The sequence below is a fragment of the Rhinolophus sinicus genome, linkage group LG11 (genome assembly GCF_036562045.2).
Source record: "Rhinolophus sinicus isolate RSC01 linkage group LG11, ASM3656204v1, whole genome shotgun sequence".
Lineage (NCBI taxonomy): Eukaryota > Metazoa > Chordata > Mammalia > Chiroptera > Rhinolophidae > Rhinolophus > Rhinolophus sinicus.
The window spans coordinates 79,915,059-79,942,025 of NC_133760.1; the positions used below are offsets into that span (position 1 = coordinate 79,915,059).

General features: G+C 36.8%; 1 protein-coding gene across 1 annotated transcript in view; it reads left to right on the forward strand.

Moving 5' to 3' along the window:
- Positions 1-26,967, forward strand: part of SAMTOR (S-adenosylmethionine sensor upstream of mTORC1) — a 107,584-nt gene that overhangs the window by 30,374 nt on the left and 50,243 nt on the right. The window contains exon 3 of the mRNA XM_019714252.2: positions 3,524-3,694. Coding sequence (XP_019569811.1) covers positions 3,524-3,694 — 171 coding nt within the window. The remainder of the gene's footprint in view (positions 1-3,523; positions 3,695-26,967) is intronic.

The window sequence follows — 26,967 nt, forward strand, 5'->3', positions numbered from 1 at the left end:
CTTATCCTTGTTTATTCTTTCCCTTTATTACCATGCCTTCAGAGATACTATTTTTTTTTTCAATGTGTCTCTTGTCTCCAGCAGAAATAAAACCTTCCCATAGCTAATACTCTGATTCATTGTTTCCTCAGTCTCTTAACACATTTTTTGCGGGAAACGAGTAAACTCGTCATATCGCCTCTAGTTGGAACCGGCAAAAATTTTGCAAAGTAAATAAATAGAGACCTCTTTTTAAACTAAAACACTGAAAGTTTCATAGAAAAATATCAAATAGATCGAAAGATATGAATATTTTACGGAAAGTCTAATTTTGGCGAGAAAATGTCAAAAAAGCCCCACGTTACGACGTGATTTGGCGGGGAAATGCCCGCTTACAAATTAAGATTTCCCCACTCAGAATTGGACTCTCTTTTGGTGGTGAACCTTAGCTGATGTGATGTGGGTTTTGCTACCTCTAAGACCCCCCCAATCAGACCTTCCTCTCCTTTAGAGTTCTCAGCTGAAGAGTCTACTTTGGGTGGCTCAAAAGCCAGCAGTTTGCCTCAGATTTTTATTTCCCCAATTACGTGTAAAAGAAGTGCTATTGTCTGTGTCCTCATTATGCCCTAGGTGTGAACTATATGTGCTTTTTATTTGCTCTGCTTAGTGATTTGTATATTTTCTAGAAGACGTGTAGGGAGATTAGAATTTAGATGGTTATTATTATCCTATGAGAACCTGGAATTCTAGCCCTTTAAGTATTTTGCTATCAAGTTTCTAAGTAACTATGAGATTGAACCATATAAAATTGCAATTTTTGTGGCTCAAGAACTGTTGAATATCAGCAGTTATATATGGTTTTTACCTAATAGAAAGGTAAGCAAGCTCTTTACTTTTGTGTTTTACGCTTAGTGAAATGTTAAATGATAGAGGAATTATAAGCTCCATTGTACACCTTTGTTGTCAGACACCTGCCCTGCCCCCCACACACACACTCACACACTGCAGGAAACCACTAACCCACTTTCTGTCATTAGATTATATTTCTAAAGGCCACATTTCTAAATTAGCCTGTGGGTATTGCAGGTCTAAAGCTTGCTTCCCTCTCCAGTGTTACCTGGCTACCAGTTCTCTATATATGTGTGTGCTGGCCTCAGGGCCTTTCCACTGGTCAGTCCATCCATCCATCCATTTTCTGCTGGGCACTTTAAATTTCACATACCTTGAACTGCTATCTCTGCAGGATGTCCAAGAAAGGACTCAACCCCCAACAGTGGTGATGGGGTTCTTGTTTCCATGCAAGAAAGAATTCAGGAGTGAGACAGATACAGAAAAGTGAAAGTGATTTATTGAATATGAAAGTACACACTTGAAAGAAAGATGTGGTCCAACTGAGAACTGAGAGAACAATCACGGTCAGGGGTACTTATCCCTCCTGGGCAGGAATTAGTGTTGTACAGTTGACATGGTTCATTCATCTCCTCCCCTGGACGGGACCCTCCATTTCCCCACCTTTTCTTCCTTATTTGGTTCCTGGGAAACTGTCATGGCATCAGATGCATAATGGGCCTCATAATAACTGCGATGCAAGTGACACCATAATGAGATTATAGCTAAAGGTCAGGTCCTGGTCTTAGGGACCAGCCTTGCTGGATGAAACACATTCTTGTTTTTCTCCAGCTGCAGGTACTGGATACAGTCACCTATTACTTGTGTAACCAGTGAGGCACCTCATGTTGTACCCTGGAAGGGGCTGTCAGTTTCCTAGGCTACGTGTCTGGCCTCAAATCCATGCTGCTTTTCTCTTCCGTGCCTTTGTTCATGATATTCTCTCTGCCAGAAAAGCGCTTCTCTCCTTAACGAACCTTCTTCCTTAACTGATTTATTCCTATTAATTTTTCTAAAATCAGCTTATATTACTGTATTACATGTTTGAATATGGTATTTATCAATTGTCTTTTGTCTTTATCAATTGTATTTTCTTTATTGTTATGTAAATTGTTTGTGTCCCTCACTAGTCTGAGCTCCTTAAAGGCAGCTATGCCTTCTTCAGTTTGTTTTCCTATCACTTGTGTGCCTGGCACATGATAAGTACTTAATAAATATTTGATCAATGGTGAGTTTCAACTCCTGTAAACAAAGTTAAAATTAAATCTCCATAGGATAAGTTATGTAAATCTTAAATAATTAGATACTTAGCAAAAATTGAAGTTGAACTAATAGCATCCTGTAAGTGTGAGGAGAAAGGGGCATTATTCCCTTAGACCATAGTTCTACTTGCAGAAATCAGTTTTAAGTTAATTCCTCAATTCTTACTTTTCTTGCCATGTGTTTTTGAAACTTCACCAAGGAGTGTCTATGAAGCAAAAAAGTCTACCTTTGTTCAAAGTATGAGTGAGAGGTAATAATAATGTGATTTATTTTAAAAATCTAAAAAGAGTGCCAGCCGGATGGCTCATTTGGTTAGAGCCCGGGCTCTTCACTAGGTTGCTGGTTTGATTCCCACGTGGGCCAGTGAATTGCACCCTCCACAACCAGATGAAAAACAATGGGCTTGAGCTTGGAGCTGAGCCGCAGGTGGGCGACCGGTTGGCTCAGTGGTTAGAGCGCAGTACTCATAACACCAGGGTCGCTGGTTCGATTCCCACATGGGCCAGTGAGAAACAATGGCTTGAGCTTGGAGCTGAGCCGCAGGTGGGCGACCGGTTGGTTCAGTGGTTGGAGTGCAGTGCTCATAACACCAAGGTCACAAGTTCGATTCCCACATGGACCAGTGAGAGGTAACAGCTTGAGCTTGGAGCTGAGCCACCGGTGGATGGCCAGTTTGCTCAGTGGTTAGAGCGCAGTGCTCATGACACCAGGGTCACTGGTTCGATTCCCACATGGGCCAGTGAGCTGCGCCCTGCACAACTAGATTGAAATCAAGAACTTGACTTGGATCTAAGCTGTGCCTGCACAACTAGATTGAAAAAAAAAACGAACAAAGAAAAGACATCTTCCTTTACTTTAAGTAGCTTTGATAAATATATCAGTTAATTGTTTAAGTGTGTATCCTCCTGTCACATTGTAAGATCAAGGGCCAGAACTAGGTCATACTAGTCTTTTTTTCCCCATTGTTTTCATAAACCAGAAAGGATCTAAAAACAGCTATTGGAATATCTAATACTAGCAAAGCTGGCTCTGAATTAACTGTGACGGCTATTCTTTTTGGATGTTGTCACTGAATAGCAGAGTTACCTATACTTTTCTGGAGGAACTTATGTTTCAGTTAAGAATAAAGTTCAGCAAAATATACAGGCACATCTGTACTCCTGAAAAAACATACTTTTTATTTATTAAATATAATCTGTGATCGTGCTTTGTTGTATGGTAATTTTAAATGTGAAAGTGCTACAAGGTTCTCACTTACCTCTATATGACATTTTCAAAATAGGAATCTGTAATTTGAAAGTTTCCCATTTTGATTAATAAAGGCTAATTTTTTTCCATTTTATTTTCTATTCATGCCTAGTGTTTTAAGATACAATTTTATTTTGCCTTGTAGTGTATGCAGAGAATATTTCCAAAATGGTGGGAAGAGAAAAGCACTTGAAAAAGATGAAAAAAGAGCTATACTCGCCACTAAGACCACTCCAGCCTTAACTACGCATGAGTCTTCTAAACTTGAAGGTCATTTAACCAACCTCAGCTTTACAAACCGTGAAATTATAACTGAGTAAGTATACTTTTTGTACTTAAGTTACTAACATTATCCTGGATAACTGTGTTAATAATATAAAATAGTATGATGGTTTTTACCAAATAGTGGGCAGTATGCGTGCTCCTCTCTCTGGTAACATGTTAGGCTGAGAAGTACAGATTTGTAACACTAGCATAGAATTTTAAGGGACATCTGGAAAACTAATGGTTCTATAACATAGATTTTCTTCACTAAAAATGAGGAAGAATAGTTTATTAAATGTTATAATATTTTTATGGTAATACAGAGTCAAAATAGGAAAATTCAGTTAAACTATGTTTAATTTAAAGTGGCTGTCACAAATAAGGACTAATGAAAGATCACTAATTGAACCAGTTGCCATTACTTTATTCTTGATATGAAAATCTGCTTGCTGGTAATCAATGTATGCATATAGACGTAAGTTGTATTTAATAAGTACATGAATATTTTTCTAGGTTTATTGAGGTAAAATTCACATACAGCGTTAGGTAAGTTTCAGGTGTATGACATAATGATTTGATATATGTATATATTGTGAAATGATTATCACAGTAAGTTTAGTTAACATCCATCACCTCACATCATTACAAATTTTTTTCCCTATATGAGGACTTTTAAGGTCTACTGTCTTAGTAACTTTCAAATATGTAATACAGTATTACTAACTATAACCATCATGTTATATATTACATCCCCAGAACTTATTTATCTTATAACTGAAAGTTTGTACCTTTCACTGCCTGCCTTCCACGCTCCCTACCCTTTGCCTCTGGCAACCACAAGTCTGATTTCTGTTTCTTCAAGTTTGATTTTTTTTTTTCGATTCCACACAGAAGTGAGCTCATAACAATATTTGTCTTTCTCTGACTTATTTCACTTAGTATCATATCCTCTAGGTCCATTCCTGTTACAAATGTAGGATTTCCTTCTTTTTAATGGCTAAATAGTATTCCATTGTGGATGAGTACATGAGTATGATAGTCCAATTAATTATTAGCAATATTACAATTATTTATACACCCTAGTCCCAGAATAGACTTGTGCTATCAAGTTATATTTTATTAATCTCTTGAAAATGCTATACTTGAGTAATTCTAGAAAGATTCTTGTTAGATACTAAAAGCTAGGCGTGAAAAATAAAATTAAATTAACCTCTTAAAACAGTTCCAAACCTGTAGCTATCAACCTGTAGATATCCAAACCTGTAGATAGCATCACCTTTGGTCATTTTGATTTTATATTATATTTATATTATGTTGAAAATACTATCTAGTTATAAGCAATTTCATTGAAAAATTAACATACTTTTGATTAGTTCAGTAGGAAAAGATAACACATCTTTATTTTTATTTAAAGTTTACTACAAAGCTTACAAAAGCATAATGATTTACTAAGCATTCTATATATAATTCAGGCATATTTGTAAAATGTAGACAGAGTAAGAAATTAGAGTTATTGTGCTATTGCTATCAAAAACAGGTACATATGGAAAATGTCAAACCTAGAATTTCTGTATGATTCTTTTTATAGACTCTCTTTCATTGTTGACATTACTTTCTTTGTTGAGTCATTATCATATTTTCTTTAATTCTTTAAATTGGTTTCTTTTCAATCTTTGAATATTTATGTAATAGCTGATTTGAAGTCTTTAGGAAATCCAACATTTGAGCTCACTCAGAGTTTGTCTCTGTTTGATGCTTTTTTTCTTAAGTATGGACCACACTTTCCTGTTTTTCTTTGCATGTCTCATAATTTTTTGTTGAAAACTGTTCAATATATTTTTGATAATGTATTGTAGAAAATCTTGGTTTAGATTCTTCCCCCAAGGAGGTTAGTGGTGGTGGTTTTTTAGTAATTTGCCTGGACTTATCTGTGTGATATATCTCCCTGTACTTTGTACATTATTGTTATTTTCATTTTTAGGCTGATTTTCTAGGGTTTGCACCTGTGTCTACATAGCTTAGTGGTAGTGATAGGTTAGAGGTTGTGCCTAGACACTTCTGGAGATGGTAAGGCTTCTGCCCTCTGCCATTGGTTGTGTGTTGATTTGGGAGTACATTTAAAATAAAATTCAGGCAGTTTTCAAGTTTGTCTCACCTTTTGCTTTTCACTAGGCCCTCCTGGGTCTCCCAAGAATGTTCATTTAGCCTCCCCGTCAGCCAAGGCTATGTAGGGAGCTTATCTAATCCCTCTATGCTTCTCTCATTTGCACGATATTTCTGTTAAATTTCTGGCTAGTCCTTCAGTTTACAGCTCAGCTCTAGGAAAACTGCAGCCTGAGGCCAACATAGCAGCTGCTGACTTCCCTATTGTTTTCTAACAAGTTTGCTACCTTTACAATTCTCTCTTTGGGTTTTTCACACTTTGCTCCAAATGTGTTAGCCTCTTCCAGCAGTGAGGCTGTTTTTCACTGTCCTTGAAGTCCATCCCTAACAACCTGCAGGGGGTGGTGGTGATGAGGCCTGTTCAGTTTTTTCTTTTTACTTACATTTCATGAAAACCAAATTCAAAGCCAAATGTTTGTTACCACTAGAGTCATTTTTTTTTTTTGTCATCTATATCTCTTTGAGATGCTACACTTTGCAAATCTGTATACAATGTGATTGCTGAAAATTGTATCCCAACGGGGGTGGGGGGGCACTGTCGTTGGTGTTCATAAAGACATACTTCTCAACTTAATTGCCTTTGTTTGAACCCTGAGATGGTTGTTTTTGACAATTGTGTTCAGTTTTATGGTTGTTTCCTGAGTAGATTTGCTAACGTCTACCCTCCCATTTCTGCCATAGTCAAGAAATTACTATCTGGTTTTGTTTTCAAGGAGAAAAATTTGTTTGGTTTAAAGTGGTTAAAGGAAAGTATCCATATATAATTGTTATAGGTCGGGATTTACATAGTATTAAACATTGAAATGACTTAGCCTGGGATGGCTAGGCTTAGGTTTTCTTCATTCTAAAAGCTTTGTACTCCTTCATATAGCATCAGGCCCCAACTGGTGTGTAGACTTAATGCCTCCTGCCCTGCCAACTATTCTTACAGCTTGTATTCTAGTCATATGAAACTATTTAAATTCCCCTGGTGGTACATGCTTATGCTCACATTCTGGCAGTTGCAAGTACAATATATCCTTTTTCTGATAAACTGTTGCTATATTATATTAGGCTATATTTGAAGCATCTTTAATTCCAGAATTTAATCTGAACTTCTTGAAAGAATTGATACCAATATTAAACCTTTCTATACCTCTATTATAATACTTATATTAATATCACTCTTGTATATTTTCCTGACCACAAATGAAATAAGATCACATTATGAAAAATTTGCATGTAGAGATTACAGATGTAAAAAAAAAATTATTTATTCAGTCTTGGTTACATTTAGGAACATTTCTTTCGAGTGTTTTTAATAGGCATTGTTTTTACATAGTAGAGACCATGTAGTATAAAGAATTTTGTAAACTGCTCTTCCATGCTATTAAAGCATTATATTTCATAATAAAAATCTGCGACTGCATAGTGTCTAAATATAAAGTGATCCTGAATACAGAATAATACTCAGTTTTCCCAAAGAGAAATCCCTCCCTCTGTTTTAGAGAGGCAGATGAATTAGTCAAATGTCAAATATTTGCTCTGTTTATTTATAGATATTATCATATGGGAAGATATATAGCCCTTACTATCCAAGTCTGTTTGACTTCTGACTTTGGATAGCAAGTTTAGATAATAAGGGTTATCTTTATCTTCAGTCTTATCTCAAAATATCAGGGCATTTTGATTTCTGGGTTCAGATAGCAAGGGCTCACAGAGCGAAAATACCCTTTTTTTGTTTTTTCTTTTTACTTACATTTCATGAAAACCAAATTCAAAGCCAAATGTTTGTTACCACTAGAATCTTTTTTTTTTGTCATCTATATCTCTTTAATTGAGATGTTACACTTTGCAAATCTGTGTATAATGTGATTGCTGAAAATTTTATCCCAAGCACCAATTACCACCCATTCCTCCTAAAGTTAAGATAGCTGTGTCCCAACCCTCCTACATCTTGTGTATATGTATACTTGTAATTGATATAAAATAAGTACTTAATTTGCTGCCTTTTAAAAATTATTTGTAGTTTTTCAAACTATTCACCAAATAGACCAATTCTGGGCCATAAAACACACCTTAAGAAATTTAAAAAGATAAATCATCATAGAAAGTATTCTGTCAGACCACAGTAGTATTAAAGTAGAAATCAGTAATAGAATGGGAGCTGGAAAATCCCAAAATATTTATGGATTGAACAACATTCTTGTAACTAATACATGGGTCAAACAAGAAGTCTCAAGAGAAATTTAAAATTATTTTATACTGAATGAAAATAGAAATGCATCTTATCAAAATTTATGGAATGTGGTAAAAGCAGTGCTTAGAGGGAAATGTATTGCATTAAATGCAAATGTAGTAATTCTCTCTTACCTGTGCATTCAGTTACCTACGGTCAACAGCAGTCAAAATATATTAAATGGAAAGTTCCCAGAAATAAACAAGTCATAAGTTTTAAATTGCATTCTTTTCTGAGTAGCATGATGAAATCTTACTCCATCCTGCCCAGGATGTGAATCATCCTTCTTCCAGCATCTCCACCTACACTGTATACACTCCCTGCCTATCAATCACTTATTAGCTGTCTCGGTTATAAGATCAGCTGTCGTAGTGTTACCATGCTTGTGTTCAAGTCATCCTTGTTTTACTTGATAATGGTCCCAAAGTGAAGACTAATAATGCTGGCAGTTAAAATATGCCAAAGAGAAGCCGTAAAGTGCTTCCTTTAGGTGAAAAGGTATGTGTGTATAGGAAAAAAAACTATATATAAATATATATATATATATATATATATATATTCATATATATTCGTAGTACTGAATCCTATTGTTTATATACATATATAATAGGGTTCAGTACTGTGCACAATTTCAGGCCTCCACTGGGTGTCTTGGATAAGGGGGGACTACTGCATTAGAAAAGAAAGATGTAAAATCGGTAATATAGGCTTTTACCTTAGGAAACTAGAAAAACAAGAGCAAGTTAGCTCCAAAATAAGCAGAGGAAAAGAAATAATCAAAATTAGAGCACAAATCAATGAAATTGAAGACAGGAAAACAATAGAGAAAATCAGTGAAACCAAAAGCTTGTTCTTTGAAGATCAAAAAAAAAAAAAAAAAAAAATGATATACCCATAGCTAACTAAGGGAAAAAAAAGGAGAAGCAGAAATAACTAATATCAGAAATGAAAGAGAGGTCATTACTACTGATCCAATGAATAGGAGTACTATACCCACAAACTTGATAACTTTGTTTTAAATCACTTCAGGCTAGTGTTAGTTTTTCCTCAATAGTACTTTATTGTTCAGAGTAACTGAGAGGGCTCAGTAATGTAGAGACTTGGTAAGGACTCAGATATAATGCATTCTTTTTGAAGAATAATATGGTGGAAAGAATCTTGCTTTATATACATTATTCTTTTGTTCGACATTTAGGTTGTTTCCTTTCTAACAGTTGTTTCATCTCAGCATTAAACCTCTTTGTGGTTGAATTTTTATGTCTCTGGGATGGATTCCCAAAATGGAAATTCAGGGTTGAAGAGTTTAAATGACTTAAGGCAGTTGTACATGTTACTGAATGACTTCCCAGAAATATAATGCTAATTCCATTACCTGTAGCAGTGGAAGTGCCCATTTTGCCATAACTTACCAGCATTGAGTTTCCTCGTTTTTTTCCATTCTTTATTAACGTGATGGAATAAAACGGCATCCCATTGTATTAATATGCATTTCTAACGGATACAGAAAAATAAAACAATGAAAAGGAAAATGTTAAGATAAAAGGAAAATAATATGAAATCAGGAAAATAAAATCTATTCTATGAAGTTCTAGTACTTGTCATCTTGTCATGGCTGAAACATGGCACACATGCTGTCATTATATTTTCCCAAATCCGTGATAAACAGATAATTGGTCATTGGATCTTTCCTACAGAGCCTGGACTTGACCTCAAAATCCTTTTCACATAACACTTTAAGAAGCCGTTACCAATTAATCAGTCAGACAGTATGAGAGAAGAAATTCATCTGCTATTTATGTCTATTACCACAATTTTGACTAAGTTTCTTAGCAGGTAAGCCATGGTTGTGAATAGGATCATTTTACTTTCCTTGTTTGAGACTTGTCTGTTTATATCATTTGCTCACTTAAGTATTGGGATCTTATCTGTTTATCAATTTGTATAAACTTTCGTATTCAGGATGTTATTTGCTATTTATAGTCATTGGAGTAGGGCCTCAACACATTCTTCATGGGTGGAAGGACAGACTAATGAACAGATGGAAAGAAATGAAAGAAGGAAGGATATGTTTAGGACAGTACAATCATGGTTTTATAATCATCTACTTGAGGATTAGTTAAAAAGGAAGAAGGATGAGATGGTGGCACTGAGGAAAGAAAAGACTATTGGATGGTCATTGCCAATCAAAGAGCCTTACTATAGGGCTTACATCCACTCTACCTCAGAATGGAAGATACTGATTATATTCTTAAAAGGTTTGTGACAGGGAGCGGGGATATATGCATGATAATAGATAATGTCTAATAAAGAGGACCTAATTTGACATTATTTTATTCCCATCTTCCTACTCTCCTCACTTTTTCAATCTTCAGCTTTGTTCTCTGTATCTATGTATCTCTTTCTGTTTTGTTTATTCATTTATTTTGTGTGGTTTTTTTTTTAGATTCCATGTATAAATGGTCATACAATATTTGTCTTCCCTGTCCGACCCATTTCACCCAGAATAATACCCTCTTGCTCCATCCATGTTGTCACAAGTGGCAAAATTTCATTCTTGTTGCTGAATAATATTCTATTGTATATACATATGTAGGGAAGATGTTGAGGAAAATTTGCCTTCATTGGCTGATGCGAGCTTTTGTCTGTTAGTTTTTGTTCCTTTGTTTGCCCCACATGAGAGACTGCATGTGGGGTTCCCTCACGTGAGAGACTGCACGTGAGGTATTGATTAGCTTTTGATTCATTTTTGTTCCTGTTTCCCCTCATGAGAGAGAGACTGCATGTGAGGTATTGGTTAGCTTAGGGTTAAGAAAATTTCTCCCTCATCTCGTTCCCAGCATGAGAGGTATGGGAGGATGTTACTTTCTGTCTGTTTTGCCCACATGAGCAAATGAGGTGGAGAAGTAACTAAGTTATATCAGAATGATGTGACAGTCATGTTGCCAGGCTTTGGAAGGCCTTGGGCCGATGGTCTCAGGCAAGAACAGCAGGTGTTGTCTGTCCGAGTGAACTGGCCCTTCAGCCGGATAAGTAATATTTTTATCACAGTAACTGCCGAACCCTCCCGGAACTGGCCATTTTCCCTGAGGAGGAGGCAGGAACAAAGAGCGTGGCTCTAGGGTACATCTGAAAAAATACATAAGACATACCTCAGTTGGCAGTGAAAAAAATTTTTCGTCATTTATCGTTGGTGATTCTTCATCATTCTAACATTTTGGAAACTTCCAGCAAAACGCAGGTTACAACACCAGGAGACACCCTGACTTCTCAGCCGCGGACATGGTTAGGTCTGGCTGGTTCCCTACCACTCTAGTGTTTCCCACAGTTAGCCTTCTTGAGAACTGTTAGCATTTTGAAAACTTGTGTGCTGCTTGCAGCATCGGGAGACACCCTAACTTCCAGCAACAACAACAGCAACAGCAACGGCAATCGCAGCAGCATTCTTAGGAACTAGCAAGAGGCAGTGGGAGACGCCTCACCTTTCCCAGCTGCAGACCTGACAAGGTTTTGTTTCCTGACCTTTCCACTGTTGTTTTTCCTACAGTTTGGTGAGCTTTTGGCATCTACTGTAATAGTTGCTGTCCTATAGAGTTTATCACTGCTTTTGGCTACTCCTTGTTGATGTTATTTGTGTATTTAGCCAAGTGGTTTTGATCAATAGTAAACATATGTTGAGATCTCTTAAACTTATATGTATGTATACTCCTTTGACATAACATTGTTATCGATGTACCATGTTTCCCTGAAAATAAGACCTAGCCAGACCAGCAGCTCTAATGTGTCTTTTGGAGCAGAAATTAATAATAAGTCCTGGTCTTATTTTACTATAAGACCGGCTCTAATTAATATAATATAGTATAGTATAATATAATTAATATAATACCGGGTCTTATATTAATTTTTGCTCCAAAAGATGCATTACAGCTGATGGTCTGGCTAGGTCTTATTTTCCAGGAAACACTGTATATAGTTTAGTCTTAACCACCTTTACTTTCTGTCGGTAGCACATTCTTTTAAGTGCCTTTGTCTTTTGCTATTGCATATTGCTAAATAAATTAATTAGATATTGCTAAATAAATCAATTAATCCCTCTCTAGCATGTCCCTCCTCTTTCTTTTCCCCATTCGTCATTATAACGTACCACATCTTCTTTCTGTATTTATCTATTAGTGGACATCTAGGTTGCTTCCATGTCTTGGCTATTGCTAGTAATGCTTCAGTGAACATAGGGGTACCTCTAATTTTTCAAATTGGTGTCTTTGTTTTTTTCAGATAAATACCCAAAAGTGAAATTGTTGAATCATATGGCAGCTGTATTTTTAATTTTTTGAGAAACCTCCATACTGTTTTCCATAGTGGCTGCACTAATTTACAATCCCACCAACAGTGCACAAGGGTTTTCCCTTTGCTCCACATCCTCACCACCACTTGTTATTGTTGATTTATTGATGATAGCCATTCTGATAGGTATGAGGTGATATCTCATTGTGGTTTTAATTTGCATTTCCCTGATGATTAGTGATATTGAGCGTCTTGACATATTTCTCTTGCCCATCTGTATGTCCTTTTGGGAGTAATGTCTATTTAGATCCTCTACCCATTTTTTAAATTAGATTCTTTGATTTTTCTGGTGTTAATTTGTATGAGTTCTTTATGTATTTTGGATATTAACCCCTTATTTAATATTAGTATAATTTGTGAATATCTTCTATTCAGTAGGTTGTATTTTCATTTTGTTGATATTTTTCCTTCATGGTGCAAAAGCTTTTTAGTTTGATGTAGACCTGTTTGTTTATTTTTTATTTTGTTTCCCTTGGTCAAGGAGACATATCCAAAAAGGTTTTTCTAAGAGCGATATCAGAGAGTTTACTGCCTGTGTTTTCTTCTAGGAGTTTTCGAGTTTCAGATCTAACATACAAGTTTATACTACATTTTGACTTCTTTTTATATATGGTGTGAGAAAGTGGTGGTCCATTTTCTTTTTCTTTTTTTTTCTTTTTTGCATGTGTCTGTCCAGTTTTGCGAACACCACTTATTGAAGAGACTATCTTGACCCCATTGTATATTCTTGCCTCCTTTGTTGTAGATTAATTGACCACTTAAGTGATTTATTTCTGGGTTGTCTGTACTGGTCCATTGATCTAAATAGCTGTTTTCATGCCAGTACCATCCTCTTTTGATTATTGTAGCTTTATAATATAGTTTGAAATCAGGGAGCATGATACCTCACTTTGTTCTTTCTCAAGATTGCTTTGGTTATTCTGGGTGTTTCATGGTTCCACATAAATTTTAGAATTAGTTCTAATTTTGAGAGGAGAATGACGTTGGTATATTAATAGGGATTATATTAAATCCACATATTACTTTAGGTAATAAGGACATTTTAACAATATTAACCCTTCTAATCCAGAAGAAGTTATATCCTTCCATTTATTTGTATGTTGTTCACGTTCTTTCTTCATTGTCTTATAGTTTTCAGAGTACAGGTCTTTCACCTGTTTGGTTAAATTTATCCCTAGATATTTTATACTTTTTGATGCAATTGTAAAGGGGATTGTTTTCTTAATTTCTTGTTCTGATCCTTCATTATTGGTGTATAGACACACAACAGATTTCTGTATGTTGATTCTGTATCCTGCATCTTTACTGAAGTTATTTTTTAGTTCTAATGGTTTTTTGATGGAGTCTTTAGTGTTTTCTTTAGTGTTTTCTACAGTGTCATGTTACCTGTAAATAATGAAAATTTTACTTCTTTTCCAATTTGGATGCCTTTTATTTCTTTTTCTTGTGTGATTGCTATGGCAATGACTTCCAGTATTGAATAGGAATGGTGATTGTCTTGTTCCTGATCTTAGAGGAAAGGCGTTCAGCTTTTCACCATTGAGTATGATATTAGCTGTGGGTTTGTCATATATGGCCTTTATGACGTTGAGATGTATTCTTTCTATACCCACTTTGTTGAGAGTTTTCTACCATAAAAAGATTTTGGATTTTGTCAAATGCTTTTTCTGTATCTGTGGTTTTTATCCTTTATTTTGTTAATGTGATGTATCATTGATTGATTTACAGATGTTGAACCATCCTTGCATCACTGGAATAAATCTCACTTGGTCAAGATTTATAATCCTTTTAATGTATTATTGATTCCAGTTTGCTAATGTTTCCTTGAGAATTTTTGTATCTATGTTCATCCAGGATATTGTCCTGTAATTTTCTTCTTTCGTTATATCCTTATCTGGTTTTGATATCACGGTAATAATGGCTTCATAAAATGAGTTTGGACATGTTCCAACCTCTTCAGTTTTTTGAAGTAGTTTAAATGTTTGGAAGAATTCACCTGTGAGGCCATGTGATCCTGGACTTTTATTTGTTGGGAGTTTTTTGATTACTACTTCAATTTCATTGCTAATTGGTCTGATTAGATTTTGTATTCCTGGTTCAGTCTTGGCAGGTTATATAGTTCTAGAAATTTAACCATTTCTTTTAGATTGTTTAATTTTTTGGCATATAATTATTCATAGTATTTAATGATTCTTTGTATTGCTATGGTGTCAGTTGTAACATCGCTTTCATTTATGATTTTAATTATTTGGGCTCTCTTTTTCTTGTTTAGTTTGGTGAAGGTTTTATCTATTTTACTTATCTTTTCAAAGAACCAGCTCTTACTTCTGTCGATCTTTTCTATTGTTATTTTCTACTTTATTTCTTCTGTGGTCTTAACTATTTCCTTCCTTCTGTTTACTTTGTGGTTTTTTTGTTCTTATTATACTAGTTCCTTTAGGGATAATTACGTTGTTTATTTGGGATTTTTCTTGTTTGTGAAATAGGACTGTATAGCTGTGAACTTCCCTTTTAGAACTGCTTTTGCTGCATCCCATTAATTTTGAAATTTTTGTTTCACTTTCATTTTCTTGTTTCAAAATAGTCTCTGATTTCCTCTTTGATTCATTAATTGTTTAGTAGCACGTTGTTTAGTCTTCATGTATTTTAATTTTAGTGGCACACTGTTTAGTCTTCATACATTTTTCCCAGCTTTCCTCCTGGTAGTTGATTTCTAATTTCATGCCATTGAGGTCAGAAAAGATGCTTGATATGATTTCAATCTTTTTAAAAGAATATGTTATTGGTAATGACAGTGGGCTTTGTACATTATGATTTTAGTTTAATATGTCTGTCTAGTATTTTCTTCAGGATAACTACATTGGCATTAAACAAAGATTTTAAAAACTTCTTAAACCTGAAATGGATTATTCATTAAAATGCAATTTATCAGATGTAATTTTAAAAGTTTTATAATGAATTTGATTATTTACTTTATGTTGGAGAACTCACATTTTCTACCGCACACTCACTTCCCACATTCTGTCTTTGAAAAAATTTTTTAGTGACCTTTACTATGTTTTGTATTTTTAGTTAATTATTGCAGTAACATTGGTTAATAACATTATATAAGATTTATGGGTGCAACTTTATAATATAACATCTGTATTTTCCATTGTTGCCTACCCAAATCTCCTTCCATCACCATATATTTGACCCCTTCTATGCTCTTCCTCCTATTCCACTTTTTCCCTCTGTAACTACCATTCTCTTATTTCTGTATATGAGTTTGTTTGCTTGTTTTGTTTGTTCATTTGTTGTTGTTTGTTTTATTGCCCACATATGAGAGAAATCATGTGATTCTTGTCCTTTTCCAGCTTACCTTTTTCACTTAATATGATACTCTCTAGATCCATCCATGTTGTCACAAATGGTAGTATTTCATCTTTTATATGGCTGAATAGTATTCCATTGTGTATATGTACCACATTTTCTTTATCCAGTCACCCATCAAAGGACATTTAGGTTGTTTCCATGTCTTTGCTACCATAAATAATGCTGCAGTAAACATAGGGGTATACATGTATCTTTGGGAATAAGTGTTTTCAAATTTTGGGGTAGATACCCAGAAGAGGGGTTGCAAGGTCATATGGAAGTTCTAGTCTTAATATTTTGAGGAACCTCCATACTATTCCACAGTCGCTGTAGCAGTTTACATTCCCATCAGCAGTGTACGAGGGTTCCTTTTTCTCCACATTCTCTCCAAAGTTTATGATTTCTTGCCTGATTAACAGCATTTCTAACAGATGTCAGGTTTCTAACAGGTTTCCTTGTAGTTTTGACTTGCATTTCTTTTATAACTAGTGAATTTGAGGATGTTTTCATATATTTGTTTGCCATCTGTATGTCTTCATTATAATAGTGTCTGTTCCAGCCCTCTACCCAATTTTTAATTGGACTGTTTTTGTTGTTGTTGAGTTATATGCATTCTTTATATATTTTGGACATTAGTCCCATATTGTAGGTATCATATGCAAATATCTTTCCCCATTTGGTTGCTTGTCTTTTTGAATTGTTGATGGTTTCTTCAGGTGTGCAGAAGCTTTTTCGTTCGATGTAGTCCCATTCATTCATTTTTGCTTTTATTTACCTTGTCTATGGGGTCAAGTTCTCAAAAAGCCCTCTGAGACTAAGGTCCGTAGTTTAGTACACATCATTTCTCATATAATTTTTATTGTTTTATTATTCAACTGTTTAATCCATTTTAAGTTAGTTTTTATTTATGGTATCAGCAGTATAGGTTCATTTTTCTGCACATGGTTTTCCAGTTTTCCACGCACCATTTGTTGAAGAGGCTTTCCTTTCTCCATTTTATGTTTTTTGACTCTTGTTGAAAATTAGTTGCCCGTATGTGTGTGGGTTTATTTTGGGGCTCACAGTTCTGTTCCATTGGTCTGTGAGTCTGTTTTTCCTCCAATACCATACTGTTTGGATTATTGTAGCTTTGTAGTGAAAGAAGTGTCATACCTCCAATTTTGTTCTTTTTTTCTTGGGATTGCTTTGGCTATTTGTGGTCTTTTGTGGTTCCATACAAATTTGAGGATTTTTTTGTTTTATTTCTGTGAAAAATGCCATTGGGATTTTAATGGAGATTGAATTGAATCTGTATATTACTTTGAATAATATTGCCATTTTAACTTTGTTGAATCTTCCAATCCGTGAATGTGGAATGTCTTTCTGTGTCTTTGTGTCTTCTTCAACTTTTTTCAGCAATATGTTGTATTTTTTTGTGTATAGGTCCTTCACATCCTTGTTAAGTTCATTCCTAGGTATTTTACCCTTTTTGTTACAATTGTAAATGGGATTGTTTTCTTCCTTTCTTTGTCTATTTCATTGTTAGTATGTAGGAACGCAACTGATATTTCTACTTTGATTTTGTATCCTCCAACTTTACTGTATTTTTTTATTGTTTCTAATAGCCTTTTTGTGGAGTCTAGATTTTTCTGTATATATAATGATGTAACCTGTAAATAGTGACTGTTTTACTTCTTCATTTCCAATTTTGAGGCCTTTTATTTCTTTTTTTATTTACATTTCCTTAACTTTTAATAATTTTGTTCCTTATGTTTCTCCTTCAACAAGATGCCTGTTCATATATTTTGCCTTTTTTTTTTCAATTGAGTTGTTTTGCTTTTCCTACTGATTTGTGGTTGTTGTTTTTAAATATGCTTGATACTGTTCTTTTTTGGTTGTGGAGATTGTAAACATCCCTGTACTCCAGTAACTGTTCTTTTGTTTCTTTTAATGTAAAAAAAAAAGTTCTTTATTTTAATACAGTATTAATGCAATATTATTTTTAAATTAAAGTATATTGGAGTGAAAATGGTTAATAAAGTTACATAGGTTTCGGGTGTACAATTCTGTGATACGTCATCTATATATCACATTGTGTGTTCACCACCCAGAGTCAGTTCTCCTTCCATCACCATATATTGGATCCCGTTTACCCTCATCTACCACCCCCTCCTCTCTTACCCTCTGGTAACCACTAAACTATGGTCTGTGTCTGTGAGTTTTTGTGTTGTTTGTTTGTCTTGTTTCTTTACTGTTTTCAGTTTTATATGCCACATGTCAGTGAAATCATATCGTTCTCGACTTTTTCTGTCTAACTTATTTTTCTTAGCGTAATCATCTCAAGATCTATCCATGTTGTTGGAAATGGCACATCTTTTCTTATGGCAGAATAGTGTTCCATTGTGTATATATACCACATCTTCTTTATCCATTCATCTATCGAAGGATACTTTGATTGTTTCCATGTCTTGGCCACCGTAAATAAAGCTGCAGTGAACATCAGAGTACATATATCTTTACAGGTAAATGTTTTCAGATTTTTTTGGTAAATACCCAGAAGAGGGATTGCTGGGTCATATGGTAATTCTATTCTTAGTTTTTTGAGAAATCTCCACACTGCCTTCCATAATGGCTACACCTGTCTGCATTCCCACCAACAGTGTATGAGGGTTCCTTTATCTCCACTGCCTCTCCAACACTTGTTACTATTTGTCTTGTTGATGGTGGCCATTCTCACTGTGTAAGGTGATATCTCATTGTGGTTTTTATTTGCATTTCTCTGATGATTAGTGATATTGAACATTTCTTGTATGTCTACTGGCCCTCTGTATGTCCTCGTTGGAGAAATGTCTCTTTAGGTCCTCTGCCCATTTTTTAATTGGATTGTTTGTATTTTTGTTGTTGAGTTGTATGAGTTCCTTGTATATTTTGGATATTAGGCCCTTATCAGAGGCATTGCTTGCAAATATCTTCTCCCTTTTGGTTTGTTACTTCTTTATTTCGTCAATGGTTTCTTTTGCCCTAGAGAATCTTTTTAGTTTGATGTAGTTCCATTCATTTATTTTAGCTTTTACTTGCCTTGCCTTTGAGGTCAAATTCATAAAATCCTATTTGAACCTAAGGTCCGTAAGTTTTGTACTTGTTTTCTTCTATGCAGTTTATTGTTTCAGATCTTATGTTTAAGTCTTTGATCCATTTTGAGTTAATTTTGGTACATAGTGACAGATAGCAGTCCAGTTTAATTCTTTTGCACGTGGCTTTCCAATTCTCCCAATACCATTTATTGAAGAAGCTGTCTTTTCTCCATTGTATGTTTTTGGTTCCTGTCCAAAATTATCTGTCCATATTTATATGGGTTTACTTCTGGGTTTTCAATTCTATTCTATTGGTCTGTGTCTGGTTTTCTGCCAATACCATACTGTTTTGATTATTGTTGCTCTGTAGTACCAGCTGAAGTCAGGGAATGTGATACTTCCAGCATTACTCTTTTTTTCTTAGGATTGCTTTGGGGTCTTCTGTGATTCCAGGCAAATCTGATGATTTTATGTTGCGTTTCTTTAAAAACTGTCATTGGGATTTTGATGGGGATTGCATTGAACCTGTATATTGCTTTGGGTAATATGGCCATTTTAACTATGTTGATTCTTTCAATCCATAAACACGAATGTCTTTCCATTTCTTTGTGTCTTATTCACTTTCTTTTAAAAACATCTTACAGTTTTCAGTGTATAGGTCTTTCACAATCTTTGTTAAGTTTATTCCTAGGTATTTTATTCCTTTTGTTGCAATTGCAAAATAAATTTTTTCTTTATTTATTTCCTGAGATGTCTTTGTTAGTATATAGTAATACAGTGGATTTTTGTATGTTGATTTTGTAGCTTGAAACTTTACTGTATTCATTTATGGTTTCTAGTAGCTTTTTTGTGGATTCTTTAGGTATTCCTATATATAACATAATGTCATCTGCAAAAAGTGACAGTGTAACTTCTTCATTCCCAATTCGGATGCCTTTTATTTCTTTCTCTTGCCTCATTCTCTGGCAAGGTATTCCAGTACCTTCTTGAGTAATAATGTTGAGAGTAAGCATTTATGGGGATAGAGCCAGGAGTGCAGTTTCCAGGCTCTCGGCCTCACTTGAAAAGGAGCTGGCTCAGGTAGTAAATGGCCATCACCTGTAATTGGATGGCCATCAGCTGTGGCTAGTTGACTGTCAGTGAGCCATTGGCCACTAATATAACTGCCATGGCTAAGCTAGCAGAAAATGGGGGCTAACAAGAAGATGGTGGCTGAGCTAGCAAGAGCGGATTGCAAAGAGGTGGATGCTGCCAGCGAGAATATAGTGGTATGACTCCCCTGTCTATGGCTCTGTGGGTGTTCCTTTTTGGCATCACCATATCCTGTCTTCTTATGCGGGGTGTGGGACCAGAGACTCCGCATGCCACCCTGCATGACACATGGCGCAGCGAGCAGGGTACGGTGGCGGCCAAAGCTCTCCGAAAGGCGGTGGAGTAGTTTGTGTGTATGTACACTCAGTCTCAGGAAGACCAGGAGGAGCAGCTGCCGGAGAGCTGGACCCCCATGGAGGGGTGGGAAGACGTAGACAAATCCCCTACCAGCATAGGCCAGAGAAAGCGAAGGCCGTTGCCTCCCTGTGGGCTGGGAAGTGCTTGCTGAGGCAGCCCGGATGCGGGATTTGTAGTCCCAGGAGAAAACGCTTGCTGAGTCCTCCGTGGGAGATGAGGGTGAGGTCAAGGTCGTCCCTCACCCCCAGGACAGCCCTGGCAAACGACTATGGACTATGGGGAATTACCTTCCATCCCTAATTTAATGGACCGCTTGACTGTTTGGTAACAGACCACCATGTAGTGGAACTGGCGGATGTTTGCTTTCTTGTCTTGACCGGCCGCCATCGAGAATATGTAAGCACCTTGACTGTGAGCCGCTGTTGTTCCAGCAGGGTACCCTGAGAGGCCCAGAGAGAGTGGCAGTGCCCTGAGAACCTTCGCTGAGTCCAGGAAGTCTGGCTGTGCCCAGAGAGAGTGGCAGTGCCCTGAGAGGCCCTGGCCGTGCCCGGGGAGACTGGTGGTACCCTAAGAAGCCCAGGAAGTCTGGCTGTGCCCAGAAGCACTGGTGGTGCCCTGAGAAACCCTGGCTGTGCCCAGAGAGCCTGGCTGTGTCCAGGATATTGCGTTCACCTCCAGGCTCCTCACACAGGGCCCTTCATGGAAGATGCTTGTCACGTAGATTGTGAGGCGAGACCCTGTAGGAGTGGAGTGTGGGGACAGAGCCAGGAGTGCAGTTTCCAGGCTCTCGGCCTCACGTGGAAAGGTGCTGGCTCAGGTGGTAAATGGCCATCAACTGTGATTGGATGGCCATCAGCTGTGGCTAGTTGACCGTCAGCTGTCCCCAGTGAGCCATATGCCACTAATATAACTGTCATGGCCATGCTAGCAGAAAATGGGGGCTAGCAAGAAGATGGTGGCTGAGCTAGTAGCGCGGATTGCAGTTAGCACGGCGGATTGCAGAGAGGCGGACCCCTCCAGTCCAAATATGGTAGTATGACTCCCCTAACTGTGACTCAATGGGTGTTCCTTTTTGGCCTCACCTATCCTGCATTCTTGTTGGGGAGCGGGACCAGAAACCCCGCCTGAGTCCCTGCATGACAGCCTTCTTGTCTTATTCCTGATTCTAGATGAAAATCTTTGTTTTCACCATTGAGTATGATATTACCGTGTTTCCCTGAAAATAAGACCTAACCAGAAAATAAGCCCTAGTATGATTTTTCAGGATGACGTCCCCTGAACATAAGCCCTAATGTGTATTTTGGAGCAAAAATTAATACAACACTCGGTGTTATTTTCGGGGAAACATGGTACCTGAGGGTTTTTCATACATTCCCTTTATTATGTTGAGGTCTTTTCTTCTGTACCCATTTTATTGAGGGCTTAAGTGATAAATGGATGTTGTATCTTGTCAAATGCTTTTTCTGCATCAGTTGATATGACCATATTTTTTAATTTTTATTTTCTTAATGTGGTGTATCACATTGATCGATTTACATATGTTGAACCATCTTTGTGTCCCTGGGTTGAACCCCAACTGATCGTGTTGTATTGTCCTTTTAATTATTGTTACATTTGATTTGCTAATACTTTGTTTAGAAGTTTTGCATCTGTCTTCATCCTAGATATTGGCCTAATTAATTTTCTTTTTTGTGTTGTCTTTGCCTGGTTTTCTTATCAGGGTAATGTTGGCTTCATAAAATGAATTAGGAAATATTCCCTATTTTTCAATTTTTTGGAAGTTTGAAAAGGATAGGTAGATTTCACTAGTGATGTCATCCTTTGTTGGATTTTTGTTTTTTGGAACTTTTTGATTACTGTATTGATTTCCTTATTATTGATCCGTCTAGTTAGGTTCTCCAGTTTTTCATAGTTCAGTCTAGGCAGGTTATATATTTCTAAGAACTTGTCCCTTTTATTTAGGTTATCAAATTTTGTGGTATATAGTCTTTCGTAGTATTGTATAGTCCTTTGTATTTCTGTTATATCTGTTTAATTTCTTTCATTTCTGATTTAATCATTTGAATCCCTTTTTTTTCTTTGTGAGTCTAGCCAGAGGTTTGTCAATTTTATTTATTTTTTTGAAGCACCAGCTCTTTGTTTCATTAATTTTTTCTTGTCTTTTCTCTATTTTATTTATTTTCACTCGAATTTTTATTTCTTTGTACTGACTTTGGGTTTCATTTTTTCTTCTTCTAGTTTTTTAAGGTGTAATGTTAAATTGTTGGAGATTTTTCTTGCTTCTTGAGGTAGGCCTATAATATTATAAACTTCCTCTTAGTACTGCTTTTGCTGCATTTCTAAAATTTTGGTATGTCATGTTGTCGTTTTCATTTTTCTCTGTCTTTTGAGTTCTTTTTTATTTATTCTCTGATCCAATTGTTATGAAGCGTGTTGTTTAATGTCCTAATATTTGTGATTTTCCAGCTTTCTTCTTGTAGTTAATTTCCAGTTTCATACTGTTGTGGTCAAAAACTATCCTTGGGGGCCCGGCCTGGTGGCTCAGGTGGTTAGAGCTCCATGCTCCTAACTCCGAAGGCTGCCGGTTCGATTCCCACATGGGCTAGTGGGCTCTCCACCACAAGGTTGCCAGTTCAATTCCTCAAGTCCTGCAAGGGATGGTGGGCAGCGCCCCCTGCAACTAAAATTGAACACGGCACCTTGAGCTGAGCTGAGCTGTCGCTGAGCTCCCAGATGGCTCAGTTGATTGGAGTGCGTCCTCTCAACCATAAGGTTGCCAGTTCGACTCCCGCAAGGGATGGTGGGCTGCGCCCCCTGCAACTAGCAACGGCAACTGGACCTGGAGCTGAGCTGTGCCCTCCACAACTAAGACTGAAAGGACAACAACTTGAAGCTGAACGGCACCCTCCACAACTAAGATCGAAAGGACAACAACTTGACTTGGGGAAAAAAAAAAAGTCCTGGAAGTACACACTCTTCCCCAATAAAGTCCTGTTCCCTTTAAAGTCCTGTTCCCCTATCCCTATAAAATCTTTAAAAAAAAACAAAAAACTAGGTATGATTTCAGTCTTTTTAAATTTATTATGACAAGTTTTCTACCCAAACATATGGTCAATCCTTGAGAAAGTTCCATGTGCACTTGAGAAGAATGTATAGTCTGTTGTTTTGGGATGGACAGTTCTACAACTATCACTTGTGTCCATTTGGTCTAATATCACTTAAGGCCAAGGTTTGCTTTACGTTTGGATTGTTTAGCTATTGCTGTCACTGGGTAAACTGTCACGTTTACCCATTGCTGTCATGTTCCCTATTATAATTGTATTTTTGTCTCTGTCTCCCATTAGCTGTTAAGAATTGCTTTGTATACTTTGGTGCTTCCAGGTTGGGTGCATATCAATTGATAAATGTTATGTTTTCTTGATGAATTATCTCCTTTATCATTATAAAATGTCTATTTTTGTCTCTTACTACTGTTTCTGTCTTGAACTCTATTTTGACTGATATAAATATGGGAACATCCACTTTTCTCTGAATGCCATTTCTTGCAGTATCATCTTCCACCCTTTAGTGTGAACCTGTTTGTCTTTGTACCTGAAGGCAACGTACAGTTGAGTCTTGTTTTTTTAATCCATCCCACTTTCAATAGGTGAGCAGTCCATTTACATTGAGGGTGGTTATTGACATATGAGGAGTTACTACAGCCATTTTATCTTTTGTTTCTGGGGTTTTGTGTGTCGCTATTGTTTCTTTTCCCTTGTGTCTGCTATTTTAGTTTGGTTTTTTTTAAGCTTTTTCCCTCTGTTTTGTCTTTTTTTTGTTACGTGTCTCAGTTCTAGATGTTTGTTTTGTTGTTACCATGAGGTTCATTTAAATAAATGTTTCATACAATAGTCTTTTTTCTTCTGATTTTATCATATCTCCATTGACCTATAAACGTTCTGTCCTTTTCCACCTCCTCTTTTATGTTTTTGTTATCACAATTGTCTCTTTTTGTTCTTGTGGTTGATTCCAAATTGTGGAAATTATAATTTTTTCAAATATTTTTTCCCCTTTAACCGTTATGTTAAAATTTAATGTTTAATACCTTATTCTGAATTATAGTTTCTGTTTCCTTCTTCTGTCTTTCATGTCTTTGAGTTTGGTTTCTGGAGTCTTTTCATTTTCTTTCTGAGCTACCTTGTTACCTTTGTTATTCATAGTACTTGATGGGTTCTTTCTCTACCTGGGCATTTGAGATGGTGAACTCTTCTTTTTTAGGTACTGTTTTGTTTTTAACAATTCAGCAAGTTTATAAGTAGAGGTCTTTTGTTTTGTTTTCTAGTAGATGATGCTATAATGCAAGTTTTTGTTTACCTGCACTCCTGGGACTTCTGGCGTCTCATTTGGGTTGTGTTTGTTGTCTTAGCGTGGAAAATGCCCTGTATTCCATGAGCAGGTAGGCATCCCCTCTGTTACCAGGTTGCTTCAATCTCAGGATGCCATTCTCTTGGTGGGATGTGGTGGGCAGTGGCACTCCAGGACTGTGAGTTCCCAGCAATGCCTCCTTTAAATCAGAGATTGCCAGCTGCACGTTCTTCCCAAGGTGTCTCCACTGCCTGCACTGAGTTCTACTGCAGTGGGTTGGTGGAGGGGTGGGTGGGGGATGGAGGACGGGGGGGAAGATGACCCTGCAAAACTGAGCCTGCAGCTTTGCCTTCTTGCTAGTGCTGGTAGCTGCTAATGCACTGCTGTCTTACAGCTGTGCTTCATCTCCATCCGGGTTTAGGCATAAGTGGGACTGTTTACTGAAGCAGGAATATTGCTGCTTCCTCTCCCACCCTCTGGGCTGCAACCCTACACCTCCACTGCTACGGTGTCAGCTAGAGCTGGGCAGGTGCAGGGAGCTGAGGGGAGTCAGATTTGCATGTCTTCAACTTTGTCTTCCTCCTGCTAATGGCGGCTGCCAGCCCATGGCTGCCACACTATTGTGCTGCATCCATCTTTGTCACCAAGGTTAGCCTCAGAGGGCACCAGCCACTCAGGTCCAAATGTTGCTCCTGTCCCTCTCGCCTTCCGGGCTGCTATGTGAGGCCTGCAGCCCATCTTCTTACCTGCTGCTGTGTCAGCTGGGCCCCTGTCTGCGCTTCCCTGCCATCCTACCTCCCTTTCTCCTTTTCATGTGCCCACTTTCTGCTGTCTTCATGCGTGAATTTCTCAGACGATGTCGAAAAGGGTATTCTTTATTGAATGATAGTTGTTTCACTTGTCATAACTTAAGGGGAAAAAACAAGGGGTTTTCTCACTCCACCATGATGCTGACATCAGTAATTTCAGTCTTCTTGAATTTATTTAGGCTTTTTTAGTGGCCTTGTTAAGTCCTGGAATCTTTCACCCCTCAGACAGACAGAGGACACACACACGATAATGCAAGTCACACAGCGAGGTTTATTTCCAGCTAGCTGGGGTCCCCGTCTCTGCCCGACGCAGCGGGTTTTAACAAGGACTCCTAGCTTACAAAGCTAAGGGTTTTTATGGCATCTCTAAGGCACTCAGTAATTTTCCAAAGTCTTAGGGAGTACAGTACAGGTTGAGCTATGCTTCAAAGAGTTTACAACAGATAGCTACAAAAGCCTCCATAGCAGGAGATAAAACATCTGGTCTCTATGCCTACATCCAGGAACTGACAATTAGGCCATTAGGTTTTTTGTTTTTTGTTTTTTTAAGCTCAAGGCTGTTAACCTTATCTTGACTTTAAAGTAGCAGTTCTCCTGCTTACTTGAGCTCAGGGCTGCCAGGGCTGTTAACCCTATCTTAACTTTAAAGTGGCAGTCCTTATGCTAACAGTCTCTTACATCCGGATATGTGATCTGTCCTGGAGAGTGTTCCACGTGCATTTGAAAAAACGTGCATTCTACAGTTTTTGAATGAAATGTTCTAAACATGTTTATTATGTCGATCTTGTCTAATGTGACATTTAAGGTCATTATTTCATTACTAATTTTCTGTCTTGATTATCCATTGATGTGAGTGATGTGTTGAAATCCCCTACTCTTAATTGTATTATGGTGGATTTCTGCTGTTATTCCCATTGACAATTGCTTTTTATACTTAGGTGCTCCTATGTTGGGTGCATAGATATTTATGTTATATTCTTTTCTTGGATTGACCCCTTTGTCACTATATAATGCCCTTCTTTGTCGTTTTTTACATTTTTTGTTTTAAAGTCTATTTTATCTGATATGAGTATTGCTACTTCAGCTTTCATTTTGTTTCTATTTGCCTGGAATATCTTTTCCATCCCATCGTTTTCAGTCTGTATGTGTCTTTCCATTTCAATGGAGTCTTTTGTATGCAGTATACAGGTGGGTCATGTTATTTCATCCATTCACCCACTCTATGTCTTTTTATTGGAGCATTTAATGAATTTACATTTAAAAGAATTAATAAGTATGTGCTTATTGGCATTTTGTTCATTGGTTGTTGGTTATTTTTATAGTTGTCCTTTGTTTCTTTCTTCTCTTGATCTCTTCCCTTGTGGTTTGCTGGCTTTCTTTAGTGTTTTGTTTATGTTCCTTTCTCTTTGTTCTTTGTGGGGTTTTTTTGAGATTTTTGGTTTTTGGTTACCATGAGGTTTATGTGCATCATTCTTTATCTGTAGTAATCTATTTTAAGCTGGTAGATGTTTCAGTTTGAATATATTCTATAAGGACTACATTTTTTTCTCCCCTCTATTATTTTAGATATTTTTGCTTTGTGTATCTCGTAACT